Here is a 13,782-nt window from a genome sequence, read left to right as displayed (position 1 = left end):
CGTCATCTGCACTGTGATATAGTTTGAATTAGCTGAGTCTGGTGAAAAAAGCAATATATAATTTGTCTGGGTTTCTCACTAAAAGTGACCTACAGTGGGGTTTAAATGTGAGCAGCACCTACAACTCCAAAACAGCTCAGCACAGGTGGTGGAAATGGCTCAGCAGTTAAAAGGTTAAAGGGACACAAAACCCAAATGTTTTCTTTAATGATTCAGACAGAGCATGCAACTTTAAGCAACTTTCTAATTTACTCCTTTTATCAATTTTTCTAAGTTTTCTTGCTTTCTCCATTTGGAAAAACAGGAATTTAAGCATAGGCGCCGGCCCATTTTTGGTTCAGCACCGGTGTAGACTTACATTACTGCTTTTTCAAATAGAGATAGCAAGAGAACGAAGAAAAATGTATAATAGGAGTAAATTAGAAAATTGCTTAAAATTGCATGCTCTATCTGAATCATGAAATAAAAAAAATTGGGTTTCATATCCCTTTAACCCCTTAATGACAGAGGATGTACCAGGTACGTCATGGAAAAACATTCCCTTAATGACAATTGACGTACCTGGTACGTCCTCTGTTGTTAGAAGCGCTGGAAGCGATCTTGATCGCTTCCAGCTGCTTACAAGGGATTGTAGTGATGCCTCAATATTGAGGCATCACTGCAATCCCTTATTTTACCCACCGATGCAGAAAGGGCCACCGGGGGCGGGTGCTACACTACAGAAAACATATTTTTCATCTAAAAAGTAAAAAAAAAACTATTTTTGGGGGCAAATTGGGTACTGGCAGACAGCTGCCAGTACCCAAGATGGCAGCAAATAGGTAGAGGGGGAGGGTTAGAAAGATGTATGGGGGGATCAGGGAGGTTGTGGGGTAAGGGGGGATGCAGACTACAGACAGTATGAAAAAAAAAATAAAAAAAAATAAAAAATGATTTTTATTTCAGTTCTGGCAGACTTTCTGCCAGTACTTAAGATGGCGGTGACAATTGTGAGGTGGGGGAGGGAAGAAAGCTGTTTGAGGGAGGTCAGGGGGGGATCAGGGGGTGGGATGTGTCAGGTGGGAGGCGGATCTCTACACTAAAGCTAAAAATTAACCCTACAAGCTACCTAATTAACCCCTTAACTGCTGGGCATATTACAAGTGTGGTGCGCAGCAGCATTTAACGGCCTTATTATTACCAAAAAGCAACGCCAAAGCCATATATGTCTGCTATTTCTGAACAAAGGGGATCCCAGAGAAGCATTTACAACCATTTGTGCCATAATTACACAAGCTGTTTGTAAATAATTTCAGTGAGAAACCTAAAATTGTGAAAAATTTAACAGTTTTTTTTTTATTTGATTGTATTTGGCGGTGAAATGGTGGCATGAAATATACCAAAATGGGCCTAGATCAATACTTTGGGATGTCTTCTAAATAAAAATATATACATGTCAAGGGATATTCAGGGATTCCTGAAAGATATCAGTGTCCCAATGTAACTAGCGCTAATTTAAAAAAAAAAAGTGGTTTGGAAATAGCAAAGTGCTACTTGTATTTATGGCCCTATAACTTACAAAAAAAAAAAAAGAACATGTAAACATTGGGTATTTCTAAACTCAGGACAAAATTTAGAAACTATTTAGCATGGGTGTTTTTTGGTGGTTGTAGATGTGTAACAGATTTTGGGGGTCAAAGTTAGAAAAAGTGTGTTTTTTTTCCATTTTTTCCTCATATTTTGTATTTTTTTTTACAGTAAATTATAAGATATGATGGAAATAATGGTATATTTAGAAAGTCCATTTAATGGCGAGAAAAACGGTATACAATATGTGTGGGTACAGTAAATGAGTAAGAGGAAAATTACAGCTAAACACAAACACTGCAGAAATTTAAAAATAGCCATTGTCATTAAGGGTAAGAAAATTGAAAAATGGTCCGGTCATTAAGGGGTTAATGTGTTTCCAATGACTTGTTATACCAGTTGCATAGTATAACATGTATGGGAATTTAATCCTTTAAGTTTATTTTTGTATATACAAAATCTGTTTTTGTAATTTATTAAAATGGAGTGAGCTTTCAGGGAGAAAAGCTCTTATTCTTAACACTGTATATGAACACAAAAGATCCCTTTATCTTTGTCTGAGAAAACAATTTAAAATAAAAATTTTAGTAGCAATCTCACCCATCCCTCACTCTGAGTGTAATGCCCTCTGCTTGATCACACAACTTTTCTGCAGCCATGAGTGCTGAATTTACATTTTCATTATAGGTTGGGGTTTCAGCAGGCAAAATCAGCTATTTAAAATGATATAATAAAGATAACATTGCAATAATAAAAAGAAATAGAAATGCCATATTGGTAGATTGCCTATTGATTTAGAGGTGAAAACATCACCTCAATAAAAATCATAGTTTTGCTGTAGGCAGCCGGAGGGGGCGATAGAAATATAATAGAGCTAAAATATTGCTTTAGTGCGTCTGAAAAAAAAAAAAAAAAAAAGATAAATGAAGGTTAATATAAAAAATAATGTAGATTATGATAAGGATTATAGTTTAGGTTTAATTTACCATGATCACTTTAAAAGTTCACTCTCCATAGTGATGCCATTCCAAGTTTCTGAAAAGCCTCCTTGTGCGTGCAATATGGTTGCGTTAAGCTCCATACTGCACAAAATCCAAGGGCTGCTTTGACGTGCTCATGCACGCTTTCCCCATAGACATCAATGGGGACAGAGTGTTAGAAAAAAAACTAACACCTAAAGTGCGGAATGGCGATCACCGTAACGCAACCCCATTGATGTCTATGGGGAAAAGAAAGTTACATTTAAACCTAACACCCTAACATAAACCCCAAGTCTAAACACCCCTAATCTGCCGCCCCTGACATCGCCGACACCTAAATAAAGTTATTAACCCCTAATCTGTCGCCACTGACATCGCCGACACCTAATAAAAGCTATTAACCCCTAATCCGCCGCTCCCCGACATCGCCCCGCCACTATAACAGTTATTAACCCCTAAACCTCCGGCCTCCCATATCTCCGCCACTAAATAAACCATTAACCCCTAAACCGCCGGCCCCCCACATCGCAAAACACTAAATTAAACTATTAACTTCTAATCCGAACACCCCCTAACTTTAAATTAAAATTACAATATAAATCTATTTAAATAAATAAAAACTTACCTGTGAAATTAATATAAACCTAACATTAAATTATAAATTAACCTAATATAACTAATCTAATAAAATAAAAAATACTACCAATTAAAAATACTAAATTACAAATTTAAAAAAACCTAACACTAAGAAAAATATTTAAAAAACTAAATTACAACTAAAAAAACCAAATCCTATGAAAAATTTAAAAATACCAAAAATAATTAACACTAAAATCATGAAAAATAAAAAACACAAAGATTACAAAAGAATAAACGAAATTATCAAAAATAAAAACAATTACACCTAATCTAATAGCCCTATAAAAATAAAAAATATATAAAATGGAGTATTTTTTTTTTTTTAAATATCATCTTTTGTATTAAATAAAGAAATTAATTGACTACAATGTCCTTTTATTTTATTCAGTTCAAAAAATATTTATGGGTAAGCAACAAGGCCTACGTTTTGTCAGGTAGGTCTTAAGGAGCGGTGAGCAATGCTTTATGGGTAAAGCTTATCATTCAGATTGCTCTTTATATGGCTGACAGAAGGGGTTATCTGTTGCTCTCTATGTGGCTGACAGAATATGTGTCTGGCAGAAGCAAGTTAAATACCAGCGGGCGTAAAAAAGCAGCTTTAGGACCTGTTAACGCTGCTGTTAACGGTGCGGTAAGGGGAAAAAGCAGCGTTAACAGGTCCTAAAGCTGCTTTTTTACGACCGCTGGTATTACGAGTCTTGCAGGTATAGGGGCACCGCACACTTTTTTGGCCTTACCGCAAACCGACTTACGTAAATTTCGTAAAACCTTTTTTCTATGGGACTTCCATAGCGCTGGTATTATGAGTTTGTCCTGGGAGGCCAAAAAGTGAGCGGTACACCCTACCCCATCAAGATTCCTAACACATTCTAAAGTCAGTAGTTATGAGTTTTACACTACAACGCCGTAGCATAAAACTCATAACTAAAGTGCTAAAAAGTACACTAACACCCATAAACTACATATTAACCCCTAAACCGAGGCCCTCCTGCATTGCAAACACTAAAATACATTTTTTAACCCCTAATCTGCCGCTCCGGACATCGCCGCCACTAGAATAAACATATTAACCCCTAAACCGCCGCACTTCCGCCTCGCAAACGCTAGTTAAATATTATTAACCCCTAATCTGCTGTCCCCAACGTCGCCGCCACTATTCTAAATTTATTAACCCTTTAAACCTAAGTCTAACCCTAACCCTAACACCCCCTAACTTAAATATAATTTAAATAAATCTAAATAAAATTACTATCATTAACTAAATTATTCCTATTTAAAACTAAATACTTACCTATAAAATAAACCCTAAGCTAGCTACAATATAACTAATAGTTACATTGTAGCTATCTTAGGGTTTATTTTTATTTTACAGGCAAGTTTGTATTTATTTTAACTAGGTAGAATAGTTACTAAATAGTTATTAACTATTTAATAACTACTTAGCTAAAATAAATACAAATTGACCTGTAAAATAAAACCTAACCTATGTTACAATAACACCTAACACTACACTACAATTAAATCAATGCCCTACAATAAATACAATTAAATAAATTAAATAAAATTAGCTAAATCACAACCCCCCCACTAAATTACAGAAAATAAAAAACAAATTACAAGATCTTTAAACTAATTACACCTAATCTAATAGCCCTATCAAAATAAAAAAATAAAAGAAATTATCAAAAATAAAAACAATTACACATATTCTAATAGCCCTATAAAAATAAAAAAGCCACCGAAAATACCCCCCCTAGCCTACAATAAACTACCAATAGCCCTTAAAAGGGCCTTTTGTAGGGCATTGCCCTAAAGAAATCAGCTCTTTTACCTGTAAAACAATACAAAGTCCCCCCAACAGTAAAACCCACCACCCAACCAACCCTCCAAAATAAAAAACCTAACTCTACAAAAAACCTAAGCTATCCATTGCCCCTAAAGGGGCATTTGTATGTGCATTGCCCTTAAAAGGGCATTAAGCTCTTTTTCCAAGCCCAAGCCCTAAGCTAAAAAAAAAACACCCCAAAAAATTAAAAGAAAAACCTAACACTAAGCCCAGAATATCTGCTCACGGTTCCTGAAGTCCGGACATCCATCTCCATCCAGGCGGCGAGGTCTTCATCCATCCTGGGGGCGTCTTCTATCTTCATCCCGGCGGCACGGAGCAGAGCCATCCTGCAATCCGAAGACATCCTGCGCGGAGCGTCCTCTTCATACGTTGAATGCAAGGTAGCCGTTTCAAAATGGTGTACCTTGCATTCCTATTGGCTGATTTGATTCTTCAAATTCAAATCAGCCAATAGGATGAGACCTACTGAAATCCTATTGGCTGATCAAATCAGCCAATAGGAATGCAAGGTACGCCATTTTGAAATGGCTACCTTGCATCCAACTTTAGTGTACAGCGGCGACCGTATGAAGAGAACGCTCCGCTCATGATGTCTTCACCTTCAAGGATGGCTCCGCTCTACAACACTGGGATGAAGATGGAAGACGCTCCCGGGATGGATTAAGACCTCGCCGCCTGGATGAAGACCTCGCCGCCTTGATGGAGATGGATGTCCGGACTTCAGAAACCGTGAGTAGATGTTCTGGGGTTAGTGTCAGGTTTTTATTTTTTATTTTTTGGGGTGTTTTTTTTTATTTAGATTAGGGCTTTGGGCTTTTAAGGGCAATGCAAAAAGAACTAATGCCCTTTTAAGGGCAATGCCCATACAAATGCCCCTTTAGGTTTTACTATGGGGGGACTTTGTATTTTTTAACAGGTAAAATAGCTGATTTCTTTAGGGCAATGCCCTACAAAATGCCCTTTTAAGGGCTATTGGTAGTTTATTGTAGGCTAGGGGGTGTTTTTATTGGGGGGGGGGGGCTTTTTATTTTTAGGGCTATTAGATTAGGTGTAAACTTAGATTTTTTTTAATTTTTCGTAGGATTTCTTTTATTTTAGTTGTAATTCAGATTTTTAAATTTTTTTCTTAGTGTTAGGTTTTATTAAATGTGTAATTTAGTATTTTTAATTGGTAGAATTTTTTATTTTATTAGAATAGTTATGTTAGGTTAATTTATAGTTTAATGTTAGGTTTATATTAAGTTTAGGGGTTAATAGTTTAATTTAGTGTTTTGCAATGTGGGGGGGGCGGCGGTTTAGGGGTTAATAGGTTTATTTAGTGGCAGAGATGTGGGAGGCCGGAGGTTTAGGGGTTAATAACTTTATGTAGTGGCGGCTATGTCGGGGAGCGGCGGAATAGGGGTTAATATATTTAAATAGTGTTGGTGATGTGGGTGGGCATTAGATTAGGGGTTAATAGGTTTATTTAATAGTCACGATGTGGGTGGGTAGCAGATTAGGGGTTAATAGGTTTAATATACTGTTAGGTGTTAGTGTACTTTGTAACACTTTAGTTATGAGTTATGTGAAACATTTTTGTTACACAAAATCCATAACTACTGCTTTCAGATGGCGGTATGGCTCGTGTCGGTATAGGCTGTAATGCAAGCTTTTTAGCCTGAACGCACAACCTGTAATACCGGCGCTATGAAAATCCCACACAAAAACGTCATTTTTTTGAATGTGGGATTGACATTGTGTTACAGGCTAAAATGCTTGCGGTATAGCTATACCGACACGACTCTCAATAGCCGCGTTACTGCTTTTACGCTGAAATTTACATTTTTTTCAGCTTTAAAAGCCGCAACGCAAAACTCGTAATCTAGGTGATTGTAAATATAATTAGGAGAATTTTTGTAATTTACTTAGCACTTTTTTCTTTTGCACACTGTTGTTAAGCAGTTATAACTTTTAACGGAGGCAATTGTTCATACTAAAAAAAAAAGCAGAATTTTTTCACATGCATATTTCAAATGTTACAGTTTTTTTTTACAGAACTTAGTCAAACTTGGGGTTGTACATTGCATCCTTAAGGCTTAAAGTACCATAATAGTAAAAAAATGACATGCTCTAATTCGTTAGCACATGCCATTTTGACCCTGCACTACTGTGTGGATTAAACACGCAGTAGTACTAATAGGGACCCACAGAGCATTGCTGGTCTTGATCAGAAACTGCTGATCCTGTCACTATTGCTGCATATTACAATGTGTTAACCCCTTTAAATGTGTTAAACACATAGGTAAAGCAAGCTGCAGAGCAGCAATGCACAGTTGAGGGCAAGCTGAACATAGCTGGTGAGCCAAATGCAAGAGACATATGTGCTTAGCCACCAGTCATCAAGTAGAGTATTGCGGCCCCTTAGCCTACCTAGGTATGCTTTTCAACAAAGGATACCAAGAGCAAATTGAAAAGTTCTTAAATTACTTGCCCAATATTTAGTGTTGACTTTCATGTCTGTTTAAGAGGGTATACGAATATACATCTAAAGACGTAGGGGCCGATTTATCATGGCCCAAATGGGGCCAAATATATCTGTTTCCACGCAATCCTTCAGGCTCGCCGGAAACAGGAGATAAGAAGCAGCGGTCTTAAGACTGCTGCTCCTTAACTCTTACGCCTCCTCTAAGGCGGCGGACAGCAATCCGCCCGATCGCATACGATCGGGTTGATTGACACCCCCTACTAGCGGTCTATAGGCCGCAAATCTACAGGGGACGGCATTGCACAAGCGGTTCACCAGAACTACTTGTGCAATGATAAATGCCGACAGTGTATGCTGTCGGCATTTATCGATGTCTGGCAGACATGATCGCTACAGCGGATCATGTCCGCCAGACACATGATAAATCGGCCCCATAGTATTAGATTTGCAAATCATTCAATGCATGTTTTAAATAAATACAAACTGAAATAATGCTTTGTCTTTTTCAATCTGCCCCAGCTATAATGTGGATATAGCACTATTTAGATCACTAAGTAAAGACTTCTGTACATATGTTAATCCTCTTCTACTCAAGGCATAGAGAAATCTGTTGTCTCTGGTATTTAACTCGCTTCTGCCAGACACATATTCTGTCAGCAACAGATAACCCCTTCTGTCAGCCATGTAAAGAGCAATCAGAATGATAAGCGTTACCCATAAAGCATTGCTAACTGCTCCTTAAGACCTACCTGACAAAACGTAGGCCTTGTTGCTTACCCATAGATATTTATCGAACTGAAGCAAATAAAAGGACATAGCAGTCAATTAATTTCTTTATTTAATACAAAAGATGATATTTAAAAAAAAATACTCCCTGTTATATATTTATTTAATGGATAAATGTCACGAATAAATTGTTTTCTGATTAGTCCGGGATTTGTCCTTATCGGCGATGAACTACTGTATTTATTTTATTTTAAATATAAGCAGCTTTTGATTGAATATTTTAAGCAAAAACAATCATATGCATGACAAAAAGGATTGCTACAGTGTGCACTTTGTATACTTGATCACAGGAGACCATGTTTGCTTATATTTTCTTTCAAGTGGTTTACAGAGTTCATTGTTTTACAGTTGTTCTCTTCCAGAACAGTCAGCTATAAATTGTATCCATGGCTCCTGGTAGCCAAATGACTATTTACATTCCTCACATTTCTTTTAGGTTGCTGGCATTGTGGGAAGAGCTGATGTGTTGTCGTGCTTACTCTTCCTTTTGAGTTTCCTCTCCTACATTAGGTAAGTGTCAACAGCAGGAGAAATACAGATTTACATCTATAGATCCATTCACTTAAATCCTCCGATCTTTTAAAGTTTTCCTGGATCTTTGAAGGGATATGAAACTCAAACATTTTATTTTGTGATTCAGACAGAGCATAACATTTTAAAAAAGGTTTCCAATTTACTTCTATTGTCAAATGTGCTTTGTTCCCATGGCATTCTGTGTTGAAGAGATACCTAGGTAGGCATCTGCAGCACTGTGGCAGGAAATAGTGCTGCCATATATTGCTCTTGCAAATGGATAACATTCTTGCAAAAGTGCTGCCATATAGTGCTCCCGAAATGGGCCAGCTCCTAAGCTTACGCCTCTGCTTTTCAACAAAAGATACAAAGAGAACAAAGAAAAATTGATAATAGAAGTAAATTAGAAAGTTGTTTAAAATGGCATGCATTATCTGAACCATTAAAGAAAAACTTTGGGTTTCATATATATTCATTATATTATTTCCATTTTTATAAGCTATGTTATGTAAATATATAGTAAAAAGATTTGCCCAATATACAATATCTGTATTAAAGGGATATTCCAGACAAAATAGGAAACCACATGGGTGCATTTTGGTATTGAAAAGAAGCAATTTTGTAATATATATGCATTAGCAAAAAGGTTTCTAATAAAAGCTATAGCTGTTTCAAAAGTGTATTTAAGTATGCACCGTGCACCAGCATTTTAAACACAACACTTGTTCGGAGAGCCTAAGGTGCTTGTACCATCTGGTAATGACTCAATTTGTTAATTGCTGACATGATACAAGCCCCACTGATGATCTAAGCAGTTGCATTATTTAAAATGTGGGTGCAGTGAAAACATCTAGCTATGTTTCACAAGCACATGCAGAGAAAAATGTTAACACTAAAACAGTGATAACTCTTAATAGAAGCATGTTTGCCAATACATGTATATTTAAAATATGTTTCTATTCAAAAATGCAATAAATCTATGTGCAATTATATTTTGACTGGAATGTCCCTTTAAGGACAGGTAGAATTTTGCATTTCAGCACCCATTGACCCTCAGCCTGTAAAGATTAGGAGTGTGTTAAATCAATATAAGCATATGAATGTGGGTTTGTAAATGTATATTTCTCCAACATAGGTGTGTCCGGTCCACGGCGTCATCCTTACTTGTGGGATATTCTCTTCCCCAACAGGAAATGGCAAAGAGCCCAGCAAAGCTGGCCACATGATCCCTCCTAGGCTCCGCCTACCCCAGTCATTCTCTTTGCCGTTGTACAGGCAACATCTCCACGGAGATGGCTTAGAGTTTTTTAGTGTTTAACTGTAGTTTTTATTATTCAATCAAGAGTTTGTTATTTTAAAATAGTGCTGGTATGTACTATTTACTCAGAAACAGAAAAGAGATGAAGATTTCTGTTTGTATGAGGAAAATGATTTTAGCAACCGTCACTAAAATCCATGGCTGTTCCACACAGGACTGTTGAGAGCAATTAACTTCAGTTGGGGGAACAGTGAGCAGTCTCTTGCTGCTTGAGGTATGACACATTCTAACAAGACGATGTAATGCTGGAAGCTGTCATTTTCCCTATGGGATCCGGTAAGCCATGTTTATTACGATCGTAAATAAGGGCTTCAAAAAGGGCTTATTAAGACTGTAGACTCTTTCTGGGCTAAATCGATTCATTATTAACACATATTTAGCCTTGAGGAATCATTTTATCTGGGTATTTTGATATATAATATCGGCAGGCACTGTTTTAGACACCTTATTCTTTAGGGGCTTTCCCAAAGCATAGGCAGAGCCTCATTTTCGCGCCGGTGTTGCGCACTTGTTTTTGAGAGGCATGGCATGCAGTCGCATGTGAGAGGAGCTCTGATACTTAGAAAAGACTTTCTGAAGGCGTCATTTGGTATCGTATTCCCCTTGGGGCTTGGTTGGGTCTCAGCAAAGCAGATACCAGGGACTGTAAAGGGGTTAAAGTTAAAAACGGCTCCGGTTCCGTTATTTTAAGAGTTAAAGCTTCCAAATTTGGTGTGCAATACTTTTAAGGCTTTAAGACACTGTGGTGAAAATTTGGTGAATTTTGAACAATTCCTTCATGTTTTTTCGCAATTGCAGTAATAAAGTGTGTTCAGTTTAAAATTTAAAGTGACAGTAACGGTTTTATTTTAAAACGTTTTTTGTACTTTGTTATCAAGTTTATGCCTGTTTAACATGTCTGAACTACCAGATAGACTATTCATTTAAATAAATGTGATTTATGTGACAATGACAATGATGCCCAAGATGATTCCTCAAGTGAGGGGAGTAAGCATGGTACTGCATCATTCCCTCCTTCGTCTACACGAGTCTTGCCCACTCAGGAGGCCCCTAGTACATCTAGCGCGCCAATACTCCTTACTATGCAACAATTAACGGCTGTAATGGATAATTCTGTCAAAAACATTTTAGCCAAAATGAACCCTTATCAGCGTAAGCGCGACTGCTCTGTTTTAGATACTGAAGAGCATGACGACGCTGATAATAATATTTCTGAAGGGCCCCTAACCCAGTCTGATGGGGCCAGGGAGGTTTTGTCTGAGGGAGAAATTACTGATTCAGGGAACATTTCTCAACAAGCTGAACCTGATGTGATTGCATTTAAATTTAAGTTGGAACATCTCCGCATTCTGCTTAAGGAGGTATTATCCACTCTGGATGATTGTGACAAGTTGGTCATCCCAGAGAAACTATGTAAAATGGACAAGTTCCTAGAGGTGCCGGGGCCCCCAGAAGCTTTTCCTATACCCAAGCGGGTGGCGGACATTGTTAATAAAGAATGGGAAAGGCCCGGTATTCCTTTCGTCCCTCCCCCCATATTTAAAAAATTGTTTCCTATGGTCGACCCTAGAAAGGACTTATGGCAGACAGTCCCCAAGGTCGAGGGAGCGGTTTCCACTTTAAACAAACGCACCACTATACCCATAGAGGATAGTTGTGCTTTCAAAGATCCTATGGATAAAAAATTAGAAGGTTTGCTTAAAAAGATGTTTGTTCAGCAGGGTTACCTGCTACAACCAATTTCATGCATTGTCCCTGTCGCTACAGCCGCATGTTTCTGGTTCGATGAGCTGATAAAGGCGGTCGATAGGGATTCTTCTCCTTATGAGGAGATTATGGACAGAATCAATGCTCTTAAATTGGCTAATTCTTTCACCCTAGACGCCACTTTGCAATTGGCTAGGTTAGCGGCTAAGAATTCTGGGTTTGCTATTGTGGCGCGCAGAGCGCTTTGGTTGAAATCTTGGTCGGCTGATGCGTCTTCCAAGAACAAGCTACTTAACATTCCTTTCAAGGGGAAAACGCTGTTTGGCCCTGACTTGAAAGAGATTATCTCTGATATCACTGGGGGTAAGGGCCACGCCCTTCCTCAGGATCGGCCTTTCAAGGCAAAAAATAAACCTAATTTTCGTCCCTTTCGTAGAAACGGACCAGCCCAAAGTGCTACGTCCTCTAAGCAAGAGGGTAATACTTCTCAAGCCAAGCCAGCTTGGAGACCAATGCAAGGCTGGAACAAGGGTAAGCAGGCCAAGAAACCTGCCACTGCTACCAAGACAGCATGAAATGTTGGCCCCCGATCCGGGACCGGATCTGGTGGGGGGCAGACTCTCTCTCTTCGCTCAGGCTTGGGCAAGAGATGTTCTGGATCCTTGGGCGCTAGAAATAGTCTCCCAAGGTTATCTTCTGGAATTCAAGGGACTTCCCCCAAGGGGGAGGTTCCACAGGTCTCAGTTGTCTTCAGACCACATAAAAAGACAGGCATTCTTACATTGTGTAGAAGACCTGTTAAAAATGGGAGTGATTCATCCTGTTCCATTAAGAGAACAAGGGATGGGATTCTACTCCAATCTGTTCATAGTTCCCAAAAAAGAGGGAACGTTCAGACCAATCTTAGATCTCAAGATCTTAAACAAGTTTCTCAAGGTTCCATCGTTCAAGATGGAAACCATTCGAACTATTCTTCCTTCCATCCAGGAAGGTCAATTCATGACCACGGTGGATTTAAAGGATGCGTATCTACATATTCCTATCCACAAGGAACATCATCGGTTCCTGAGGTTCGCATTCCTGGACAAACATTACCAGTTCGTGGCGCTTCCTTTCGGATTAGCCACTGCTCCAAGGATTTTCACAAAGGTACTAGGGTCCCTTCTAGCTGTGCTAAGACCAAGGGGCATTGCTGTAGTACCTTACTTGGACGACATTCTAATTCAAGCGTTGTCCCTTCCTCAAGCAAAGGCTCACACGGACATTGTCCTGGCCTTTCTCAGATCTCACGGATGGAAAGTGAACGTGGAAAAGAGTTCTCTATCTCCGTCAACAAGGGTTCCCTTCTTGGGAACAATAATAGACTCCTTAGAAATGAGGATTTTTCTGACAGAGGCCAGAAAAACAAAACTTCTAGACTCTTGTCGGATACTTCATTCCGTTCCTCTTCCTTCCATAGCTCAGTGCATGGAAGTGATCGGGTTGATGGTAGCGGCAATGGACATAGTTCCTTTTGCGCGCATTCATCTAAGACCATTACAACTGTGCATGCTCAGTCAGTGGAATGGGGACTATACAGACTTGTCTCCGAAGATACAAGTAAATCAGAGGACCAGAGACTCACTCCGTTGGTGGCTGTCCCTGGACAACCTGTCACGAGGGATGACATTCCGCAGACCAGAGTGGGTCATTGTCACGACCGACGCCAGTCTGATGGGCTGGGGCGCGGTCTGGGGATCCCTGAAAGCTCAGGGTCTTTGGTCTCGGGAAGAATCTCTGTTACCGATAAATATTCTGGAACTGAGAGCGATATTCAATGCTCTCTAGGCTTGGCCTCAGCTAGCGAGGGCCAAGTTCATACGGTTTCAATCAGACAACATGACAACTGTTGCGTACATCAACCATCAGGGGGGAACAAGGAGTTCCCTGGCGATGGAAGAAGTGACCAAAATCATTCTAT

At 38.9% G+C, this 13,782-nt stretch overlaps 1 protein-coding gene across 1 annotated transcript in view; it reads left to right on the top strand.

Annotated features, from left to right (window-relative positions):
• Positions 1-13,782, top strand: part of TMTC1 (transmembrane O-mannosyltransferase targeting cadherins 1) — a 378,921-nt gene that overhangs the window by 20,645 nt on the left and 344,494 nt on the right. Inside the window, exon 3 of the mRNA XM_053718806.1 lies at positions 8,721-8,794. Coding sequence (XP_053574781.1) covers positions 8,721-8,794 — 74 coding nt within the window. The remainder of the gene's footprint in view (positions 1-8,720; positions 8,795-13,782) is intronic.

Source organism: Bombina bombina, chromosome 6 (genome assembly GCF_027579735.1).
Source record: "Bombina bombina isolate aBomBom1 chromosome 6, aBomBom1.pri, whole genome shotgun sequence".
Lineage (NCBI taxonomy): Eukaryota > Metazoa > Chordata > Amphibia > Anura > Bombinatoridae > Bombina > Bombina bombina.
This window is presented reverse-complemented; position numbering and strand designations above follow the sequence as displayed.